The sequence below is a fragment of the Zeugodacus cucurbitae genome, chromosome 4, assembly GCF_028554725.1.
Source record: "Zeugodacus cucurbitae isolate PBARC_wt_2022May chromosome 4, idZeuCucr1.2, whole genome shotgun sequence".
Taxonomy (NCBI): Eukaryota; Metazoa; Arthropoda; class Insecta; order Diptera; family Tephritidae; genus Zeugodacus; species Zeugodacus cucurbitae.
This window is the reverse complement of record NC_071669.1, coordinates 63,782,642-63,806,817: the sequence shown is the minus strand read 5'-3', so window position 1 is coordinate 63,806,817 and position 24,176 is coordinate 63,782,642. Positions and strand designations below refer to the sequence as shown.

Here is a 24,176-nt window from a genome sequence, read left to right as displayed (position 1 = left end):
TTATTCATAATATTCATTAAATAGTTTATATTGTGTATAATTTGTCTATATCTAATATATATATAGATATAGGCATATTAATTATTAACTTTTCAAACGATTATGAAAATGATGAATGAAAAAAAAATTAAATTAAATAATTGTATTTTAATAAAAAAAGCAAAAATTTAGCTATGCTGAAATTGCAAACAGCATTGTAAAAGTCTAGCGCAAATGAGCACTTCAACTAATTTGTAAGAGCATTTCTAATTAGCGTTACAATTCCAATCAGAAACGTATGTTTTTCTAATCTGAAAAATTATGTAAGGAAAATTGAAATAGTTCTACGAAAATGAGAGAATTTTTGCATGGAAAAACGATTTTGTAATGCCGCGCATATGTGTCGAGAGAATTCGGCGGTAGTGCGGGCAAGTAAGACCGTTTTCACACGGGCAATTTTTGTCGCGGCAATTCTTAGTTTTATAGGAGAGGGGGCGACGAAGAGAGGAGAATTTCTCTCTCTCTCGCTTCCCTTGGTCGCCCCCTCTCCTATAAAACTAAGAATTGCCGCGACAAAAATTGCCCGTGTGAAAACGGTCTAAACGAAAATCAAAACAAAAATTAACGAACCGACACGTGTAGTATGTCCCATACTACTCTCGCGAAATACATATTTAAAATGTCTACCATACGCAAATTCTCATTTGTAGCTGCGCAGTGTGAGCTTTATAAGCAGTGAACTATGTACGTACTTACCTACCTCTACAACCACCAAATTCGCCATAACTATTGCCTATAATGGAATCACCCCCCTTTGCTTTCATATATGTATGTACAAATGTACTTAAAATGTGTAGTGCGTTTGTATGACTACAAACATGTGCGAGTACGTTCTAGTCGGCTGCGCAAACCCATTCAAATAAGAAACAAATAAAAACTACAAAATCAACTAAAAGCCGCATAGATACTTTTTGATGGTGAGGCCAGCAAGTCACAAATAGCAAAGGTAGCGGAAGACAGTGACATTTCAATTTTATATAAAAGCAATAAACAATTAACCGTTATTGCTCTAATTAATTAGTGCAAAACGAGTATACATTACCAACAAACATTTAATGTGATGTTCGTGTTATCAGCGAAAATTGAATATTTGTGTACCGTCGGCAGTTGCGAATAACGGAGGAGGATACCGATATAAAAAAACAACAACACTTACTGATTAGATTTTTGCATTTAAATGCGTTTTGTGATAATTTTGTGAAGTACCATAGCATATGTGAACATTGTAAAGCAAATATTATTCTAATTTGTGTCTTTCATTATTATAGACTTGTTCAAATAACGCCTAACAAGGAAAACAAATTTTAAATATTACACTTGCAACGCTGAGACAACAGCAATTTGCAAAAGTCAACAACAACAAGCAGCATGCAATAAGGATATCGCAAAACCAATTTCTGCCGGGTCTCATATAAGATTTCAAAATGGTAAGTAAAGTACTTTGGCTCACACCCCTCTTTCATCATAAATATACGCTTTTACATATATGTATGTATAGGGGGAAAAAAACATTTGCACCCCTGCCTATTGTCTATTTATATCCTTTACACACTCAAAGGATTCTTCGCATACCATTCGCCAAGCAGAAATCGCTTGTGTCGCGCCTTTTGTTATTGTCCGTTGCGGAAGTTTGGAGTACGCATCAAAGTTGCATAGTACTAGTAAAATAGTACGAGTAATATTCTTTGTATCAACAAAAACAATAACAAAATATGCCGACATAAATAGGAAATACTCGCCGCGCAACAATTGAGTGCAATCGCGACCAATCGTCAATACTCGTTGGCGCTCTCACTCTTTTACTTACTGCACAGCACATTATCCTGCCCGACAGCCATACACATATGTGTGAGTGTATTTGTGTGTGTGTGGTTATCCTGCGGCTAAAGTGACGAGTGCGCTCGCTGATAATCACGTTTGCGAGTTCATTCACATTTTCTACATTTTCCCATGCTCCCGTTTCAAGTTATGTTCAGGGAGGTACGGTTGTGTTGTTGTTGTTTGTGTGACTGTGAGAGCGACTTGCAGGATTCTTTCACATGACGTAGTACAATGTCCGCTGCACTGGCTGGCTATGTTGGTTAGCATACATTTGCGGGCGTGGGAAAATAAGGAAAACTGTCTACAAGTTGAAATATTGTGGAAGGTTCCTGGTGTTTTTCATATTTTTTTTGAGCGTTTCGTCTAATTAATTTTTTAAGACATAAAAAAACAAATATGTACATATATTTGAAGAAGATAATTTAATATTTTTATTATCTTAATATTATTATTATTAATGATAAATTTAGTTATCTCAGTTTACAATTTTGTTTGAGAAAATATTGAAGTTGTAATGTTTTCGAAATTGTAATTAAAGAAAATTGAAATTTATGTCCTTTAGTTCTTCAGAAGCCTTTCTTTGTATAACCTTGCCGATAATTACACATTTCATCAAACTATTTTCGTGTTCTTAATGATCATTATCACTGAAACACAAACTCTAGACTTTTAATTACTAATTGGTTTTGAGGATTAGTTCTAAATAGTTGCAAAAGATTGTGAAATTTTCCGCATTGCAGTTTATTATATACATATGTACACTGTTATATACATATAAATATATACAGACATATGTATATACATTTAATGCAGTTTCCGACCTTTTCACAACCATTTGTTACTCATCTGTCTAATTTATGTACACATGCTAAATATAGAGCGAATTGATTTTGAGTAAATTGCGCAATATGGAAAATGTATCGAAAAATCTAGAAAAATTTAACTATTTTTTTAAATAAAAAAAAAAAGTTTTAACCACAATTCGAATATTGTTTCGTAAAAAAAAAAAATTATATTATTGTTAACTACATCATATTATATTTCAACTCTGGAAATTGCCGCGCATACATACATACATACGAGGGCTGCTATATATCTTTCTGGCCTCATAATGAAAATAGGAATATTTATCAACGAAAATGGTTTTATTGTTTTTCAAAATATTCTCCATCAAGATTTATACACTTTTGCATGCGCTCAAACCAATTTTCGAAGCACTTTTTCCACTCCGATTGAGACACCTCCAAAACATGGTTTTTGAATGCTTCAACAGCATCTTCTGGCTACGAAAATCGTTGACCACGCATTTTTTTCTTGATGTGTGGGAATAAAAAGAAGTCATTGGGTGCCAAGTCAGGGCTGTACGGCGGATGACCCATCAATTCGACGTTTTGGCTGGTCAAAGGCGCTGGTTTGAGCCGATGTGTGAGAGCTCGCATTGTCATGGTGCATAATGATTCGTCTTCTCTTGTTCATTTTTCGAATTTCTCCGAAGACTTCAGGCAAACAAATGGTGGGGTAAAACTCAGAATTGACCGTCCTACATTGCTCAAACGGAACAGTCGGCTCATGACCAGTTTGGCCGAAAAAACAGGCGACCATTTGCTTCGAAGTGCTTCTTCCACGAACAACTTTCGTTGGATTTGGCTCGTCTTGGAAGACCCACACGGTCGATTGCTGTTTTGTTTCGGGCTCATACGCATAGATCCATGATTCGTCACCTTTGAAGCACCGCGATCGTATTTTTTCAGCATTTCTTTACACCAATCCACACGAGCCTTTTTTTGAGCGATTGTCAAATTGTGCGGGATCCAACGAGAAAAAACCTTTTTTTACGGCCAGGTGTTCATGCAATATCGAATCTATGCTGGTGTGCGAAATACATAGGCATGCCTCTATCTGAAGGTATGTTACATGACGGTCTTGCATTATCAGTTCACGTACGGCATCGATGTTTTCTGGCACAACGGCTGTTTTTGGACAACCTTTAGGATGGTGCTTCATAGCCATACAAAGATTTTAGTTCATCGATGCACTCTTGTCGCGATAATCCACGTCGAAAGTTGTGAAAAATGATCGCACAAAAATGTTCACGAGTTAATTCCATTTTATGGTCGAGATAAATTTTTTAATTCCCTGTAAATAAAACAATTCACGATTAAATGACAAAACGTTCTGAGTGATGTTATGCTAAAAAATGTCAAACTTTCCAATGGAAATGTAACACTTAGTGTTGCCTAGGCTAGAAATATATATAGCAGCCCTCGTACATACATTTAACCTTACTATTTATTTTATATATTTTTTATTATATTTAGTGCTATTTTTTCACAAAGCTTGTTTGGTCTTAGTGCTTTAAAAAGATTAACTTCTCTCGGAAAATCGCATATGACAGATAATATGCATGTCAATGTCAAAAGATTATGAATTCAACAAATCACAAGTACAACGCTGGTAATATAAGCTTATTACAGACAATCACTAAGATTAGTTAGAGTAAAGAAAAGAAGTGAATATAAAGTTAATTAAAAAGATAGTTCTGATTATTATCTTATGATTCGCATTTTTTCCCTTTTATAGTCGAATTCCTTATCAAAACCGCAATACTTCGAAAATGAATGCATGAAAATTAGTTCTATATGGAAAATAGAGTCTTCAGCTAGTTCAGCTTTCATTTATAATAATAATAAAATAATAATTTTTGTTATAAATAATAATTTTTGTTATAAAAAAATATTTTTCTTAATCAACTTCGTAAAAAAGTAACGAATTTGCCTCTAAATTCAAGTTATGATTTATTAAAAATCATAAATTAATCAATTAGACTAAAAAAATGTGTTTCATACAAAAAAAAAACAAATTTTTAAATTTTATTCATAATTTTTAAAATTTTATTTAACTCTTAACATTATTTTTACAGTGTATTCATGCGCTTGCATGCACTTTTTTTCATGCAAAAATGCAATTACTTAATTTTAGGTGTGGGTGAAAGAAGTGATCTCACCAGTTTTGTAACGCAGTGTAATATGGCAATGCAAGTTTTTATGAATTTTTTTACAGAGTATAACTGTACATACGAATATATGCACTTGATTTGCATGTGGTTCTGATTTTTTTCCATTTAAATTGTTCTTAAACAAAATTGTACAATTGTTGCTATTTGCTGATCTAATGCTCTTACACAATTGCTTGGTAATGACGAATTAGTTAACCGCCTAGTTTACTGAAATTACTGCATACATACAAACATACATATATTTGTTGCTTATTAATAAACAACAAATAAACAATAAAGATGTGGTTTCTAAACTGTAGGCTAAAGGCTCACGGTCATTACCCGCCAATCCTCAACAGAAATCGTAAATGCAGTCAGACTGTGTTATGTTATTGTTGTATTTGACTAAAGGATACTAAATTTTATTTGTAAATTTTTTGAAAATATTTTGAAAATTTTAATTTTTTTAATTCTAAAATTAAAAATATACTTTTTTTAATTTTTTTAATTTTAAAATTAAAATTTTATTATTTTTTATTTTTTTTAATCTAAAATTTTAATTTTTTTAATTAGTCTAAAATTAAAATAAAATTTTCTAATACCGTTAGTTTAATTTAAATACCATTTTATCAGAAGATGGCAATATTCTCACTCGATCACTCGCTACTTCGTTAGTGGTGTGTGTCTAAGCTAAACCTTCATGAACTATTTTTTCCAGTAGAGTTCGCTCAATAAAGTAAATACAAAGAGTTTTTAGTTTTTAATTTTAAGTTTTGCTTTAAGAAGCTCGATTTATTATATAATATTTATATTTTTAATATTGTCGGTTTTACGCTCATTTTCGTTTTCAGCAGTCGGGGAAAACGAATAAGTCCATGATCATTTATGAACTTACATTTGTATTGAACTGTGCCGGCGAACTTTTTAGTGTAATTTGCTATAAAACTAGACACATTCAGAAGTGTAAGAGTTCATAGTGGTGAAACAGTTTATTCGAATTAACCGCATGTCGCACAATCCAACAATTTATTTATTTTTATTTTTTTTTTTCAATTTAAAGCGAACACCAACCAATTTGTAGCTCCAGCTGTTCTTAACTATGTAGTACCTGTGTGTATACATATACTTAACCAGCTCCTTTTGCAGCTTACGACACTGTCAGTAGGCCTCCATTATTATATGAAAAGAAAGAAAGAAAAAAACAATAAAAACAAAATTATTTAAAAGTGAGAATAAAAGATATTGGCATCAGGCAGGCAACAGCTGCCACATTCCTTTTATTGCCATGTAGAGTAGCATAATTCATGTTTCCAACGAATTGAAAGAAGTCCTGCGGGATCGAACATCAGCTGTGTTGTTGACATGCAGCTGCTGGCGGGCACACTTCAATGAGCGCACTCTAAGGATATCAAGTATTTGAAGGAATATTAAGAGAAAACAAAGCGCACTAAACGCCGCTGTGAATGTATATGTATGTATAGACAATATGTATACTTTTTAATATATGTAGTTATATACATGTGTACATAAGATTGATTATTTTGGCGCGAGCGCTTACCTTTTTTGGGGCACATAAATTTGTAAAATTGATCTAAAACCTGCATATAAATTGCATTGACTTGCATATTTAGTATATATAATATTTATTTAAAAATATGCAGCAGTGTGCAAAATATAAGCAACTCGTTTTTTTATTTAAAAAAATTATATTATTTAATTTTTTTTTATTTAATTATTGTTGTTTATTGTGAAAAAAGTTCTAAAAAAGAAAAATAAAAACAATCCATAAAAATTTTCCATTCAAATCTAATTGTTAGGTTATGAGTGCTCTTAAATTCAGAATTTAGTACTTTAGAACCTGGAAACTATATTTAGTAATGTTTATGTTTTAATCTGTTTGTTTATCTTTTTGTTCTTAATTGTCATCGTCTAAAATGTCGAATTGTTTGTATTTCCATTCTCAATACCCGATTGTGTTGATAAATCTTCACACTATTTACACCATTTGACAATTAAATATTTATCTTTTAATGTTTTCATAGTTTTTATCTTCTTCTTATCATTAAAATACATAAACAAAGCACTTGTGGTTTTTGTTTTTATAACCTTGTGTGAATTTACCTTAATCTCACAGTATCCTTCGGCTGTTTGTCAAATAGAGAAAGAGAGACAGAGCAATTCTTTCACAACGTGAGATATAGTTAAAAACAATAGTAGTAGTAGTATTATTAGAACTAGGGAATTTTCGAAAGTAATTTTTAGTTGCATTTATTTTGCACACAGTTGTTAACAATTATTATCTGTCTTAATCAAATAGCAAACTAAACAAAAAATAGTAAATATCTTTCGTTTTTACACCCGATAATAATTGCCTCTCTGCATCAATTGCATTTGTTTTGCACAAAACTGTTTGTACTAGTTATGAATATTTTCTGTCACAATAATTAATTGTTACTGATAATAAAACCATAAATGCATTAAAAATATTTATAATATTTTAAAATATTAATAAACTTGAACATGGATATTTGTAAGCCATGACAGATAAGAATTATAACTTAATCGAGAGTCAATAATAATACATATATAAACATATATAATGACTAGCGAGAGAGAGAGTACTTATTAACTTGTGCACGCGCTCATGTCATGATCGGTTATACTATAATTTTTAAACAATGCAATACAAACAGAAATTTTATATTATATTCTAGCCATATGGCTGAGTTCATGCCGAATTGCTTTTAAAAAAAGCTACGTAACCTCACTCAGTTTAAAAGGCCTTGCGAGGTCGTCTAGTTACAACTTGTTTCGAGCTTCTAGTGGCTGTAAATATTTTCAAGCCGTTGGTAGCAAACCCACACAAACATTTTTCATATTTTTAATACGTATGCTAATTCGTTGATTCATTACTAAATATTAATTAGCAATTCCTGTTAATTTTTTGGTTTTCTTAATAATAATTGCAAGCTTTTAGAATGCGTTTAGCTAATTTCACAACACTAGGCTTTGTTGTTGAATACCGACCTTTGTACGGTTGCAAAAACTAATTGCATGTTCCAGCACTCGATGTTAATTAGGTCTTATCAGCATGCAAATACAAATGACACGCAAATATGTAGTGTATAAAGTACAAAAGTACGAAATACATAGGTAAACAAACAGTGATCACGTAAAGTATGGAGTCTGCAATCACTTAAAAAAAATAGTTTTCCACTTTATTTTCATATTTATCGTTTAACAGGCTTTTACAGGAAAGCATGTCTTTCTTTTGTTTTTAAATAATATTATTATTTATGAAGTAATACTTCAGTGGTATTTACATTCGATGATAAGCAGTTAAATTTACATTTCCTTTGTAATACAATCAGCTGTTTTTCACAATAACCAAACTCCTCACTTTAATCTGACATTTGATTTTTTTCGCCGTTACTACCAGCAGACATCAAATTGCACAAAAATTCCAATTTTATTGTGGATTTGAAACTTTATCCCTGTTTAAAACAAACAAAGAAATGGGTTCATTTCTATATCTAATCAATAGTCAATGGCTATTAACTTAACTGTAGAAAGTACAAACAATGAAATAAGAGTTCTTGGTTTTTATTGCAATGGAACTTAGCGGGAAGTCAGCGCTAAGTAATTTTTTTAATTTTAAAATTTTTAAAACTAATATAAGAGTTTATTGAGAACTCAACGGAATGCAGTAGTCTGCACTCACTAATGTCTTTTGCATTTTTAATATACTTTTGAAGTCATTTGAAGTTTACGATTTCCTCAATGATTGCATGCTAAAAATATAATTTGGCTGACTGCCCAGATCTTCTGTCTAGACGCCAGACATTTTAGTTCGTTCCACATGCCGCATTTTGCAAGGCATTATTACATGCTTGCAACGTGCATTACATTGTCGCTGGAGGATAGCATTTTGCAAATGAAGATCCATAAATATGTACATACATAAAAACGTTTTTTTTTTAATATGATTTTGGTATAATGAATATTTTCTTCGAGTATTTATATATTGTATTTAATAAGTAAGTTCCGATTTTTTTTTTCCAAAAAAATATTTATTACATTGCATTTGGTGCAACAATCGATCAGTTCAAAACTTTGGATACATACTCATAGTTTTATTATACTTTTAGGATGAGTCGTCTTAATAGATATGCCCACAATTCCCAGAGAAAGTTTTGATATAATTTCCGTAAATAAAAACGGGTCTTCAGTTTCAAGCTCATTTGTCTAACTCGATGTTGATGACAGCAAAAAATTATGCATTTCTTTATTACTAAAGAAACCCAACTCAGTATGTGACTCAATAGCAATATCAATACAAAGCGGTCATAACTTATTTATATGCTATTGAAAATAAAAGAATGCATTGAGACGTGTTGAAATTTTCAAAGCAAAAACGTACATAAATGTACTTATATTTATGAGCAATAATAAAAACCAATGAATAATTGAAATGATAAACCAAACTTGAAATATAAAATTATTTTGAGTTCGATGAGGCGCTTTTCTTAAAGCCTATCTTCTCGAACATCTCTTATTTGCTTGTGGATCTTGATAGCTACCCCAATAACCAAGTATCTTTAAGACACAATATTCAAGTATCTCTATTAAACCTTTAAGTATCTCTATTCAAATTTTTTTACTGTAAAAAATTAAAATTTTTAAATTTTTAGATTCAGTACTCGACCACACTATCTTAAGACAAACACCCGTAATGCCTGTTAAGAGGTGGTCGATATTAGAAATATTCTAACATTAATTTTTTACACATATCGAACTGAAGTGAAACTCTTAGGAAAGTTTTCAACGTCATATTTGCATTATTATTAGGTGTTTTAAGCACTTTAAATTTCAACTTGACTTTCAAAACGTTATCGAAGTTTGCATTTTCTAAAAAAAAAACGAATATATAAAATGCATACAAATGTATGTATGTATTTACATGTGGGGTTTAAGTAAAAATATATCAAACAATACCAAATGATTTCGGAACTTAATTGAATCATTAGGCAACTGAAACATCTGCAGCAGCTGCTTTGGAATTTTGTACTGATTCACATGCTGCTCGTGACTAATGAAACCGGCATATGTTTTTTGTTTACAGGTTTGTTTGTATACTCCCGAGAAATGTTACCCCTATCAAACAAATGCACTTGAACAAACTGCCAGAATCCCGGCGCATCCTGCACCGAGCAAACACTCTGTATAAGCCTCGATATATTAAACTGCTGATTGCAGGTAACGATTTGGCATGCGCCTTTCTTGTAGCTCTTATCGTACTCAATTTTATGTCGCTTTGTTCTTGTGAATGCATATTTACACCGGAAGGATTCAAGTGATACACACATACATACGTACGAATAATGGTTTATCTTATATTGTCGGCTTGAGTAGAAAAGGGTCATACAAGTGTCATAGTCCACGTTTTTAAGTCCGAGTAACTTCGAGCCGTTTTGATGAGGTGTGATATTGCAGGCTTTGTAAAAATCGCGAATTTTTGCTACTTTTACTTTTGTATTCTCTCAACGCCCAACAAAAATGTGACATACATACATACATACATATGTATGGGCAAAAGCAATGTGGCTGAATTTATATTGAATATCCGAATTTACGGTACGTTATTAATTCAATGCGATGTCAATGAATGTAAATTACTATATTCCATGCTCTTATTCGGTTTGTAGAGCTTGAGATATTTTACTTTGCATCTTTAAACTTTACAAACCATAAATGTATTAATAATACATACACACAATTATCTACATTTTAGCAGTAATTATTTTTTGAAAGAGCTGTGGCAACACTGTTTATTTTTAAGTATAATCTGGTCACGGTAAAATGCGCATTCCCGATGGCAATGCCACTTAAGTAAACATTTAGGAAATTTTTCGTGTTAATTTTGGACATTTTTCTTAAAGCGAAATACATATTCTCAATCATTTTGACATAATAAAGTAGCACATTATACAAGGCTTTATGTTCCCTATAGGAATTATGGGAAAACGCATATATATAGTACATTTGAAAATCTTTTATCTTATAATTAGCTTTCTGTAGCATTTTCATGCTGTTAACGAGAACGCATTTGTGAGTAAAATGTGATGGATTTTGGATTAAGTTTCAGATTAAGCAAAACTTTGGTGTGTGATATGTTTCGAAGTACTTTGATTGGGCAACTACGAGGGAACGTATTCGAGAGAGTAATGAGAGTTCGAGAAAAAGTGGTACATTCAGTGATCGCTCGTTGTTTGACAAAGTAAAATGGTATTTTAAAGCGCAAAATAAATAATTTCGTCGCTGGTTTATCGTAACATATTGTGGAAAGTTACAAATAGAATAAAAAAGTCAACATAAAATTTTAAATTATATGATTTCGGTATTTGTTTGAAACTATTTATGTAACATTGTGTTGTATATAAACAAAATTATTGTAACAAAGACTTGAGTTTTTCGAGAAAAGAGACAAATTATCAAGGTGAGCTCCACATTGATTTGTTTAGTGCATTTCTATACTAAAAATACATCGCATTTGAAAATTGTGATAAGTGCGCTAACTAAAATTGATTGCAGATTAATGCAACAATTTATATATATGTATGAACTCTGTACATAAAATTTAATGTAAATGGTTGTACATATGGCTGACCTCACATTGGAATTCTTTGAACGATATGTTTAATGTTTAAACAGTTGTGTGTGCGTATGATGGATACATAAGTATATATATATGTATATATGTTTGTGTGATATGTGAGTTGGCAGAGAGCAAACAAACGTATTTTCATTGATAAACATACATACGTGAGAGTGTATAATGGCGTCTGCTGGTTTCCAGGGTTGCAATTTTTGAAAACAAATTTTTGGTGCATACGTAAATTTACGATAAGTGTTTTTGCCGCAAAATTTCTTAAATTTAAAAATTAAGTGTAATTTTTAAAATTATCTAAATCATGGTTACAGCAGTATAGATTCTGATATTTCTATATATTTGAAATATTAGAATACAAAACAGTAAATTATTAATTATATCCAAAAAAAAATTTGAATCATAAATAGTTAAAAAAACTTTTATAATTAAAATATTTAACAGTAAAAATACGACTTTGTATTAGTTTAAAGAAAAATTCAATTTGGAAACTCTAACTCAAACTAGCATTTAAAAATTATAAAAGTGATCAAATTATTTGAAAATTAATTTTGTGTCGTTTAAGCAATACGAAGCGCGATTTGTTAATTATAATTTCCTACAGGGTATTATATAACTATATGCTCAAATTTCTTAATAGCGACGGGATTTAACACAGCGGAAGCTCGTAGAAATTAAAAAAAAAAAGTGAATTTCCGTAATTATTTTTAGATTTATATATGCAGCGTTTCCACTACTCATTCATTTCCGTTTGTTTACAATTTTGGGTTTCTGTTAATTTGATGAGTAGCTGCCACAAGAAAGAAATTAGCTGAGTTAACATACAAACTATTTCCGGATTTAAGCATAAGCCTCTTATGTGTTTCCAAATTTTCATTTTCCAAGTGAATGGCAGCAGCTTTATTAAAAAAATGGTGTATTAATACAAATTTATAAGAAAGTTAATAATGAAAGAAATTACAAAAATTGTATGTATACCGATAGACTGAAAGATTGGTCTTATTTTTCTGTAGTAACATGTATTATTTCTTTGTCTTTTGCAATATCCAATATTTTGCGAAGGAAGTCTTCCTATACAATGATGTGCAGCAACTCGCATATTTCACTCATTGTGGATGGTTTTCTTTTTTGTTAATGTGGAAACAGATTACTGAAAATTTATCTAAATTTATAAGTAATTTCAGAACTTGTGTAGTTACTAGATTTCTATTAATTTGTGAAGTTTATTAATAATTTTTTGTTGATAATCACTTTACACTCCTTAGCTTTCCAAATGTATTTGTATCTTTGTTCAGATATATGTACAAGAAATACAAAATACAAGAACCACTGCACAAAAGATAAGGGCTAGTCGTAAATTGTGTATACATTGGACCTTCCATAACTCGAACTTCTTTAAATCGAAAATCTCCATAACTGGAACTTCTGAAGTGGCAATAGAACTCAAATTTCATACAAATTTCTTTTCATAAATCGAACTTTTTGGTCAGGGCATAATACAAAATTAAAAATTTTACTATTGAAGCAGAATTTTAAAAGAGTCCCTGTATGTCATACAGAGGCGAACAAAAAATATAATATTAAATTAATGGATTGCATAAATCATCTAACAAAGGCATGAGATATAGACGTCAAGAGCCAAACAATATCAAAATGCAACAAACAAAATTTCAGAAAACATCTTTGAACGTATGTCCATAAATTTTTTTGCGAGTAAATAAGTAAAACAGTAAATAAGTAAGTCTATATTTAACAACTTTTTGAAAATTTATATGTTTTAATGAAAATTTGTGGATTATGGTGATTCGAGTTAGAGAAGTTCCACTGTACTTATAAATGATTATTTTCAATTGACTTGAAGATTAGATTATTAAAAAAGGGAGTAGCCTGATTGTAATGTCACATGCCTTGATTGCAATTGCTTACGTCAGTTGCAATTAATTTACTTACGTATGTATGTATGACAAACATATTTGTTTTTGATTAGGTATTATTTCATTCAAGAAACATCTCTCTCAAGAAGGAAGTACGTACCTTACAATTTTGAATTTACCTTACAATTTTGAAAAGATTGAAAGAGATCTGCACTTACCATGCCACACACCCAAAAGACAGCACTCATTAACCAATGTTGGTGGTCATGATGTGCTCATTTATTTCTCGGACTAAATCAGATTTTTGCGGAAAGTGGTTTTATATGGGCGCTTATTGTCATTTGGGCTGTTCTATCTATATCTATTATGGGCAATCCTTAAATATGTACAAACATACTTACACTACATAGATATTGAAGTAATAAAAGAAAAGAAAAAAACAATATCGATTCTTATCATTTAAATACACATTTTACCTCACTCTAACCTCAACAATATCAGCAAGTTAAGAAATGGTTGTTTCTCATGAATTCCAAATGTATGTTCGGCAATAATAAGCGTGTAGCTCAACAAGAAACCGCATATGCATTGTTGGAGTGCATTTTCATTACAAGGTTGTTCAATAAGTACTTATAAGTTATATTGAAAAAAACTGTATTTTTGAAGTCTGATGGTGGCTAAAAATCATGGTCTCATGATGTGTTACTTTCGGTTCAATCCGTTATCCGTAAATCCAGACATAGTGGAATTGGATTATTACAGTAGACTTTCTTTGCTGTTTAATGAGGTTTTAGAAAGCTGTTTAGCTTGCGTGAAAATCCTGAGAATTCCCAGAGATAATAGGAATGAAAAATTGCCTGAACACCCACTGTAATAATCACCCACTGTAATAATCAGACGAATTGCCACATATGAATTGGAAATTTGCTGGTCTGTATATGTTTTTTTATACAACTTTTCGAGTACTGTTGTGGCGCTGGCGACGGCGGTCTTTCTCTTTCATCAAACTCCCCACCCAAACGTGTATAATTTCTCATTTTCATGCTGCTATTGTTCTTTAGATTCTCAGAGTTGTTAAAGATTTTCCCATATAATAAAACGCCCCGAACAATCATCGATAGAAAGGTCGATCAAGCGTGCACATATACACGTACAAACGTTTCTTCACGGGCTGGACTTGAGCATTTGAATTTGTGTAATAGCCATCCATACAACGATAGAGGCTACTACTCCACCTACTCCGCTTTCCTGCATATAGGCGCTCGCTTATTTTCGATAGATCATTAAATACTTAAATTAGAAGTTCAATACTAATGTACGATCGTATGTCGTGGTTGGTCAACCCATGCAGCATCCAACAAATTAAGGAATTTCGTTGCTTCAAGTCAAACTGTTATGGCACATTTTTTTGGTTTTCATTGATCTTTACCGCAATGCGGGGAACCCTACAGGGTAATGCTATGGAAAACTGATCGATGGCTCACGATCTACGGCTTACAACATTCTGTGGCCTTATGCATTTATGCTACTACGCCTGCGCCGCTTGCTACAACAATACATTCAAATTGGAAGCGCAGCTTGTTAGAGCATTTTTCGTTATTGTTGCTGCATCCGCTGCAAACACATTTGGGTCTGTGCCTGCGCCTGCGCCTGCATATTGAGTGCATTTTTGTTATCTTTACTTTTTTGCTTTTGTTGTTGCCTTCATTATGCTGTGTGTGTGCATAGGAGCATTGCTGCGTTTGCTTTTGTTGTTGGCGACAACGTCGTTGGTGATCGCTGCGTGATTGCATTTCTTGGAAGGACGACTCAAGAATGTTTTATTTATTTTTTTTCCCTAATTTTTTCTTTACATTGCATTCGCCTTAATGCTGTTCTTGAGATATGTATTTCCTTCAGCTTTCTTTCTGTACACATACACTTGTATACACGTTTTTTTCTTTTGTTTTTATATTAAGTGATTGTTGAATGCATTCTCGGAGTGGTTCTTTGGTTCCCAACTGTAAAAGCAAAGTATGAAAATATATTATTTTTTTCCCACTAGAGTCACGATTGTTGTTGCTGTTGAACATGTAAATGGATGGAACCCATGCAGTGTGTGTATGTATGTATGTGCACCAATATCTGGTAGTACCACATTCCAATCTCAGAATGAAGCAAACTTGAAACCAGAAATAAGACAACCAAGAATTGAATTATTCCCACCAAACCGAACGAACTCAAGCAACTCCAACTCCAACAGACATATGCACATACATATCTACACATTTTATAGATAAACAACATATACATACGTACATACATAAGTATGTTTTTATGTTGCTGTAATTTGTAGCGTTATACTTCTTCGGTATGTTGAAGTAGCGAGTATTACCTGGTGGCCGGTTGCTAAGGTTATATGACTGACTGACTCTTATGCTATGTGCTGTGTGGTGTTGCGCTTGCGCCTTCTTCTACACTGCTACGAGCATTATCCGGTTCTTTGACTGACTCGCTGGCATTCAGAGGCCGCCCAGTGCGTTGCTTAGCTCCATTCTTTGGCACTCAGTGAGCTGATTGTTGGTTTTCTAATAAGAATCTAACTTTGTTGGTCTGCGTTTGCTTGTCGACATACAACAACAGTAACTTATTTACATATATACATACATACGTCGGCAATCCTCTCACCAGTCGCCAGGTAACTCGAACATAACTAAACCAAACAATAAAAAAAACTTTGAAAAAGTGGTTTAGCCGCATTCCAATGCATTTTATTGCATTTATGTTGGGTTGACCAAGCGGCGGGCCACTTGACGTTGCCAGATGTATTCTAAAATGTTTATAAACATAATTTTTAGTTTTACAAACTTGAAGAAAAGTTTAGTAACCCTCAGTAAATTGGGTATTTAGAACAGTTATCGTGAGTTTATAGACTTCATGGCATACATATTTGGTTTATCAGTTAATCGTTTTCAGACGCCTCTTGGTGCAAATTTTATATATTTTCATTGAACATTCTTATTACTTAGTTAAAAAATATTATTCGACATGATCATAGATTCAAATTGAGGGGTTACAATGACTTTTCATTTTCAACATTTGAACTATCACAAGAATGATAAATTCAAATAGTTAGAGACAAAATAAATATCACAATACTGAAAATGTATAGTTTTTGTATACAAAAAATTTTAAATCATATAAATTTATAAATTTTTTATATACATTTTTTATATAAATTTTAATCCTTTAGTAATTGTTTGCGATAAACATACTAGTATATTCTAGTGTTTACCATACAACAACAGCAATTATCCCTACTACCTACTCAACGAAGTACTCCACATTTTTCTCAACTCCAGTTGTATTTTTACTCACTCTCATCTGGTAGCACTACCCACCCCTAATACTGCATATGCTTGGCTACTATACTACTTCATTTTTGGTCTTTTCAATGTGGTTTCCACGAACGTTCCATGGTTGCATGTAGTTTTGTCTCCCGTGACTGCATCACTAGTGCATTAAGTCTGTTGGTGCCAACACGCACGTACACGACAACGTCAGAAGAGAAAATAAGAAAACGTGGAGCAAAATTTTTGACTCAAAGAAAAGTTTCAAACTTACAAATATAAATCAATTTCAAATTGTTTATAATAATTTAGTGTAAAATTTGTGTTAGATATTTTTTGTTAATATATTATTGAGAGTGTGCTTATTGACTGGAAAAAAATATATTTAGAAAGGTTAAAGTAAAAGGAAACCTTTCGTATGAACTGTTCGTTCGTCTGCATTCGTGCGAATATGTGCAGCAGTGTGAATACTTGCTTAATTAATAATTGCATTTAATTTGGATTGTAGCAGCTGTTAGTATTTAATGTAAGTGTTGGAAATTCTTAAACAATTTTAATTATTACATTTGATTTAACTATAATATTTAAAGATAAAGATAAGATGTAGCGTGCTCCTCATACGGTTAATTTTCATCAACGCGCTGTGTGGGGCGCCTTCACATTTTTTGGTTTTTCGTTGAAATATTTTTAAAGACTAGTGGTACGGGTGATTTTGTTTTGTAAATTTATTATATCGATTTTCAGCATAAAAACGAATGTATTTGCAATTATTATTAAATGTATTACGAATTTTGTGGTTACTAGCAATGATTTCCAATGAAATCAAGATTTCATAATTATATAAATATAATTTATTATTCACTAAAACAGTAAATACAATTACAAAACAGTTGTCCGCTATTGCTGTGAAAGCTGGTTTTGTGGTTTACAAAGCAGCTGTTTATTCATATCGGTTTTACTTATGTATGTAGTTTAGTTGTTGTTGAAATTGAAAAGCTAGACAGCATATGCTTGAGAAAAAATATAAAATAAAACTGTTATAATAGCGCTAAAACAATAGCAAAGTTAAATAATTAAATGTGGACGCTACAAAGTGCTTGATAGTTATATGAACTACAACTTTACTGAAACATATTTTTAATACATTTCTCAATAGGTTTATTGTTTCATTATAAGCAAAACAAGCGCTTTATTTATAAATTATTGTTTTCGAAATTGTAACTAAACTCTCTTAGTTTAAAATATCATATAAAAATATATTTGTCGCTATCACTAGTTACAATCACTTGATTTAATGCCTGGAAAATTTTTTCGCACAATACTCGTGCATTCGAGATTACTACTCGTTGTTTCGGTTTACTCGTACATTGGTTCGCCTTCGCCCTGCAAGTCCCACACTGGGGGAGACCAATGCATTGCATTATTGCTGTAGGATGAGTTATATTATAATTTCTTCGCATACACCCATGCTTTTGTACTCATGTTCATGTTCATTCCAGTGTGGCGGCAGAAAAAAATCCCTTTTTATACCCCATTGTTGGGTGGTGTTTGTTGTAGGTATTTGTGCATGCTCACACCACACAAACAATAACAACAAAAGTTTTTCTATCTGTCGTCGAGACTTTTTTTTCATATTTCCATTGATGGTTCCTACATTGCTCCGGCATATATAATGTTGCCAGCTCTTTCTGTTGTGTGTACGAGTAGATTCCAGCGCCAACTCGCCAAAGCGATTGAAGCGAGACCGACCAGCAGCAGTCGTTTGCTTGTCTCTGGTGGCAGCTTTAACGAGTAGACTGCTGTTGTTTTGTTTTTATTATAATTTTTTTCTTTCGATTTTTTTCATTTTGCTGCTACCACTTCAATTGTTTTGCTGTTGACTTGTTTGTTGTTGTTGCTGTTGTTTTTACATATATGTTGCACTCAAATTGCTGTTTGACCACATTCCATTGAAACTTTCTCACAGTCTGCTGCAATTGCCCCCAAGTTGGTTCGGTTCGCTTGGTTAATAATAATATTGCTCAGCGACTGACTGGTTTGGCTTTGCTTTCGTAGTTGCAGTCGCTTTTCGCTCGCTTACGACAATTTCTCGTACTGGCAAATGCAGCGCTATTGGATACCTAACCCATGTACAAACACATCATATACATATTGTATATGTATGTACATGAAACCCAATCCAATTCACTTATAAATCACCAGCTTTGCAAGACATTATGCTTTTTGCCAGAAATTTTTACGAAAAATTTGTCGGTTGTTAGTTGCTGAAACCTGAATAGGTTATATATTTTAATAATATTCCATGGGAAAATATGATTTAGGCAAATTGAGAATAGAGAAAATCCATTAATTGAATTAGGGGAAGATAATGAACTGCAAGTTGTCTTTTGGGATATTGAAAAGGGGATGTACTCTGCGATTTGAAAGTATCTAATCAGTTTTTTTATGAGAAAAGCTGTAAAGCCTTCAAATATGCTGATAAAATAACTAAATAATAATAGTAATATACTATTGCTATCGCTTTGTTGATAAAAAATGTTGTCTTAATTGCAAATATTTGCGTCAATGCAATATTTCTAGTCACTTCACTTCGATAAGTATGTACTACATACATATGTATTCGTCTACTGCGTTGCCACATTTCACTTCGACGCCATTACGATATATTGCGCTACATTTATTAGCTTGTAAAAGAAAAATCGCAATTTTCCAACGTTACAAACAGACGTGATGAGGAGTACTTCGGGAGTCATTGTCTTAAGCTTGTGTATTTGCAAAAAACCCCTTACACCCCCCCGCCAGTAAAAATGAGTTTACTGCAACATTGCAACTAGCTGACGTGGAATTTTTTTGTCCAGTTACATTCATCTACGCCGGGTCATATGCTTTCGTAGGCGACGATTTCCTTCGGTCGGAGCCCTAACGCGCCGAGCCGAGGTCGTTCATTGTAGGGTTCATTGATTATTATGTATACTAATCCTATATGACGACGCTTGTTTAGAGACGAGTTCTTTGTGCTTTTGCGAATGGCATTCACTTCGTCTGCAGTGCATTTCAGCCCACGCTGTACGGTCGTCGTCCTTGTTGCTGGTCATTATTCGTGGTACTCTGGCCGCCATTACAGCGCTGGAAATGTCCTGCGCAGCTAGACACTGTTTGTAAGCGTGTTTGGAAGCCACCCAACTTGTGATTTATAATTTGCAAATAACCCACACACACACGCACATTTTTATTTCACTTATTTTCCAGCGTCAGCAACCCCTAGACGAGTCCACGACGATTTGCGAAAATGTTTTCATACAATAATGCATCATCGTCGGTTAACGACTTGGCTAACTTTGACTTTTCTACGACGGTCCGGTCGTTGCTCGTATTTTTGAGTATTTTGCTCGTCTCTACGCTAGACGAGTTCGCTTGTTGTGGTGCGTACTCCAATGCTATGTAATCGTAGTGTGTTGTACTCGTACAACATTAACTCGGCGCTGTCTTGTTGACGTAGTACTCACTCGTTCGTAGCGTAGCAGACATACATACATAAATGGAGAAGCTTAACGAAATTTCGTGAAACTTCGCAGTATCTCTGCACTTTTACCATCCTTCATTGGCATTATCCTTGTTTGAATGAGTGCATTGCAGCTGCTGCTGTTGCTGCGGCACTGAGAGCATATCCTGTTGAGCAGCTGGCTGGCGCTAAAGGTGCACCCGATATGTTTCCACCCTTAATTGGTGTCCTTACGCTTTCATAGTAGTATGTCCTGCGCAGCACTTTTACTCGCTTGTGTGACAGTGTTCCATGCCAGCTAACGCTTGGTGCTCATCACTTCCAGGATTCAGTCATCAGACAGACATCGTCAGGACACATCGGTCGTGCTTTAGTACTTTGTGTTACCGGTACTACATATATAATATACATAATTACATACATACATAGTTCTGCTTCCTCTTCAAGTCCAATTTGAGCTGTGTGAAAAATAGTGTAATATGGGCATAAAAATGGCGCCGTTGCTATACTTCACTGCCTTCGTGTAAAAAGCGTCTATTGCTGAATGATTGCTTCGTAAATCTGCTGGCGTATAGATACATACGAAAAAGTTTTCACCGAAGGTATGGGTTACAAGTCGTTTAGTGAAAAAAATACATATTCATTGCATTTTACTTTGAAATTATGTGAACCATAGCATTTTTGTGCGATAAGATTATAGTTAATACGAGCATGTTTACATAGAAACACACATCATTTAGATTTCTATTTAAACCGGAAGTGAGTTTTTTTCTACGAATTTCTACTAACATTACAATATGAATGGTTAGAAAATAGTAAATTTAGTTGATAAAAAGAAAGTGGAAAGTTCAGGAGGAAATCGGTATGACAAGTACTTGTGTATATTTTTGAAATATTATTTATTCATCTATCATTCCATATACTTTCCGTTTATTGTTATTTTAAGTACGTGGGTGGACCAATAATTAATAAAATGGTCAAATAAGTTAGCACTAGTGAAATTTCTCTGGTGATAGTATCAACAACGGTTCATGAGACCTATTACTTTTCGAACTACCCTAGTAATTGAAGTATATACGAAAGTATTTCTCAAACATGTGGGTAATTTAATAACAGGGTGTATATGTATACGTAATTATAAGAGTCAAAGTCGAGTCAGATGCAATTAATAAATATTCACAACAAATAGTTTTCTGAGAAGCTTCGACGTTTACACAACGTTCTCTTATTAGAAAAGTTTAGAAAATCTAATAGAAATAAGAATGATGGCGTAAATATCGAAAGCTTTGAACGCAATGTAAGTGCATACGAATATTAAAAACTAAATTTAAATTAAATGAGAGAAGCAAAACAAAAATAAAGAAGTGTTTAGACAAGGAAATATCGAAAGCTTTGAACGCAATGTAAGTGCATACGAATATTAAAAACTTAATTTAAATTAAATGAGAAAAGGATAAAAATAAAAAAAGTGTTTAGACAATGAAATAATAAAATATAAAAAATATAAAAAAAAAATATTAACATATAAAAAAAAATATTAAAATATAAAAAAAAAATATTAAAATATAAAAAAAAATATTAAAATATAAAAAAAAATATTGAAATATAAAAAAAATAATTATAAAAAAAAATAATTTTTTAAATAATTAATAAAAAATTACAATTTAAAATATTAAAATAAAAAATTAATTATAAAAAAATAAAATTTAAAACAGTAAATAGTAAAATAAAAATTTAACAAATTTTTTTATTAATATTATTTAAAGCGATATTAAATTTTTAAGTAAAAAAATATGTTATAAATAAATTATAAATTAAAAATAAAAACAATAAGTGCATTTTGTTATACAAGAATACATATAAACAAATTTAAGTTTTGTTATTGTTATTAAACACATTCGATCGGTTTTGCACAACTATTGAGTTACTCATCGGACAATTATTTTATAATTACAAAAAATGTTGTTATTGTTAGAATAGTGGCGCCAACATGAATCTAATCTTATAAAGCACTGAGTTACTAATTGTCAATACGGTGAGAAATAGAGAGAGTGAGAGAGAGAGAGAGATTGATTTAAAATTTAAAAAGATTGGCCAGGAAACTCTTATCAGGCTTGGGTCAATATAACTTCACCTGTTGTAAATGCTATTTATTACAACTAGAATCTTAAAAAAAAATCTGAATGAACTCTGTCAACAAGCGTCGACATTTGGTCAACAATGAATCGTAAATCGGGAGCAACAACATCTTATCTAACTACATTCACATTTATTTTGCAAGCACCTTACACTAACTGTCCTATATATTGACTAACAGAATGGTTTACTTTTATTCTACTTTCAGACATACACTCGCAATAATCACAGCGCAACGCGTATATTATTATTACAAAAACTAATTTTTCATAAAAACGGTAAAGAACAACAACAACAACAGCAGCAAGATGTCTGAAATAATTGCAGAGAAACCGTCAACTTACAAGACAACTATCAATACGAACGCCGCCCACCGTGCATTATATAACGTGGATCGGCGTGGATATTTCGATTGCTGTGGGTGGACATCGAGTAGAAACAGTTACGACGTAACGGATAATAAAACGAATGAATTCTTCATACATCAATGGAAGTGCGAACAATTTACTATGGATGAGAAATATCAACGAGAAGATGAACGCTTGAAATCATTCGAAAATTGGCCGCTTGAATGGCTGAATAAGAAGGAGCTGGCGCAAACGGGCCTAGTCTATACGGGCGAAGATGATAAAGTCAAATGCTATTTTTGTGAAGTCGAGATCGGTCGTTGGGAACGTGATGATCAACCGATCAATGAGCATTTACGTTTCTCACCCAATTGTCCGTTGCTGCGACGACGCACCACCAACAATGTACCAATTAGCAATGATACGCTGACTTGTGTCTTACCGCCCGTTAGTTATGATGTGTGCGGCAATGAAGGACACGAATTTGGCGCAAACGATGTGCTGGCAGATATTGCAGAACCACAAGCTGCGCTAGCGGTAAACACAACAACATACCAATATGACAGCATAGCCGCCGATAATTTGCCCAACAATGTGAATAGCAATAACATCAGCAGCAGTAGCAACAGTAGATGCGGCAATGAAACACAATTGTACCGACCCGAATATCCCGAGTATGCCATCGAAGCGGCACGCTTACGTTCGTTTGCCGAATGGCCACGCAACATGAAGCAACGTCCCAAGGAATTAGCCGATGCCGGTTTCTTCTATACCGGCACCGGTGATCGCGTCAAGTGCTTTAGCTGCGGCTGTGGCCTTAAGGATTGGGATGATGATGACGAGCCATGGGAACAGCATGCGCTCTGGATGCCGAAATGTCGTTATCTGAATTTATTGAAGGGACACAATTATATCGAAAATATTGCCGCCAAATATAAGACGAATAATAGTAAATGTGCGGATACAGTGTCAGCGGAAAGTGATCTATATCGTCCGACATCCGACACAGTCGTCGTACAGCCAGTTGTGGCAGCAGCGACCTTGTCGCCGTCATGCAAGCCCAAGGAGGCGACAAACGATGTGATGAAGAGCACAGCGGCGGCAACCATTGCCGAGGAGAAGCTTTGTAAGATATGCTATGCCGATGAGTATAATACGGCGTTTTTACCCTGTGGCCATGTGGTGGCTTGCGCCAAGTGCGCGTCTTCGGTGTCGAAGTGTCCGGTTTGCCGGAAACCCTTTACAAATGTGATGCGTGTATTTTTTCCTTGATCATCTATATAAACTATTTATTAATGTTTAGACTCACCCGCGTTGTAAATACTAAAGATATGCGGTAAATCGGCCAGTTGTGGATAATGACTGTGTTGCTGCAACTGGCCGATAAAGAATAATATATTTATATAATTAATTACTTATTCTTAATTATATGCATAAAATAAAAAAAATCAACATAACATAAAAAA

At 33.0% G+C, this 24,176-nt stretch overlaps 1 protein-coding gene and 1 long non-coding RNA gene across 10 annotated transcripts; one reads left to right on the top strand and one right to left on the bottom strand.

The window, feature by feature from the left end:
* The first annotated feature begins 860 nt into the window (after positions 1–860).
* LOC105211104 (death-associated inhibitor of apoptosis 1) lies at positions 861–24,176 on the top strand. Of its 8 annotated transcripts, none has more exons than XM_054229963.1 (3): positions 861–985; positions 1,308–1,466; positions 22,572–24,176. In XM_054229963.1, exon 3 carries the CDS (start codon positions 22,672–22,674, stop codon positions 23,980–23,982), a length of 1,311 nt encoding a protein of 436 aa, XP_054085938.1. In that variant the 5' UTR covers positions 861–985; positions 1,308–1,466; positions 22,572–22,671; the 3' UTR covers positions 23,983–24,176. The 8 variants fall into 8 exon arrangements, with proteins under 8 accessions (XP_054085938.1, XP_054085937.1, XP_028895389.2 ...); XM_054229962.1 differs by having other exon boundaries at positions 943–1,241; XM_029039556.2 differs by lacking the exons at positions 861–985; positions 1,308–1,466 and adding an exon at positions 6,083–6,326.
* Positions 13,310–16,265, bottom strand: LOC128921770 (uncharacterized). Of its 2 annotated transcripts, XR_008471073.1 has the most exons (3): positions 16,043–16,265; positions 15,771–15,963; positions 13,310–15,396 (listed from the first exon to the last, which is right to left on the bottom strand). It is a non-coding gene; the product is annotated as an uncharacterized LOC128921770 (long non-coding RNA). The 2 variants fall into 2 exon arrangements; XR_008471072.1 differs by having other exon boundaries at positions 15,771–16,265.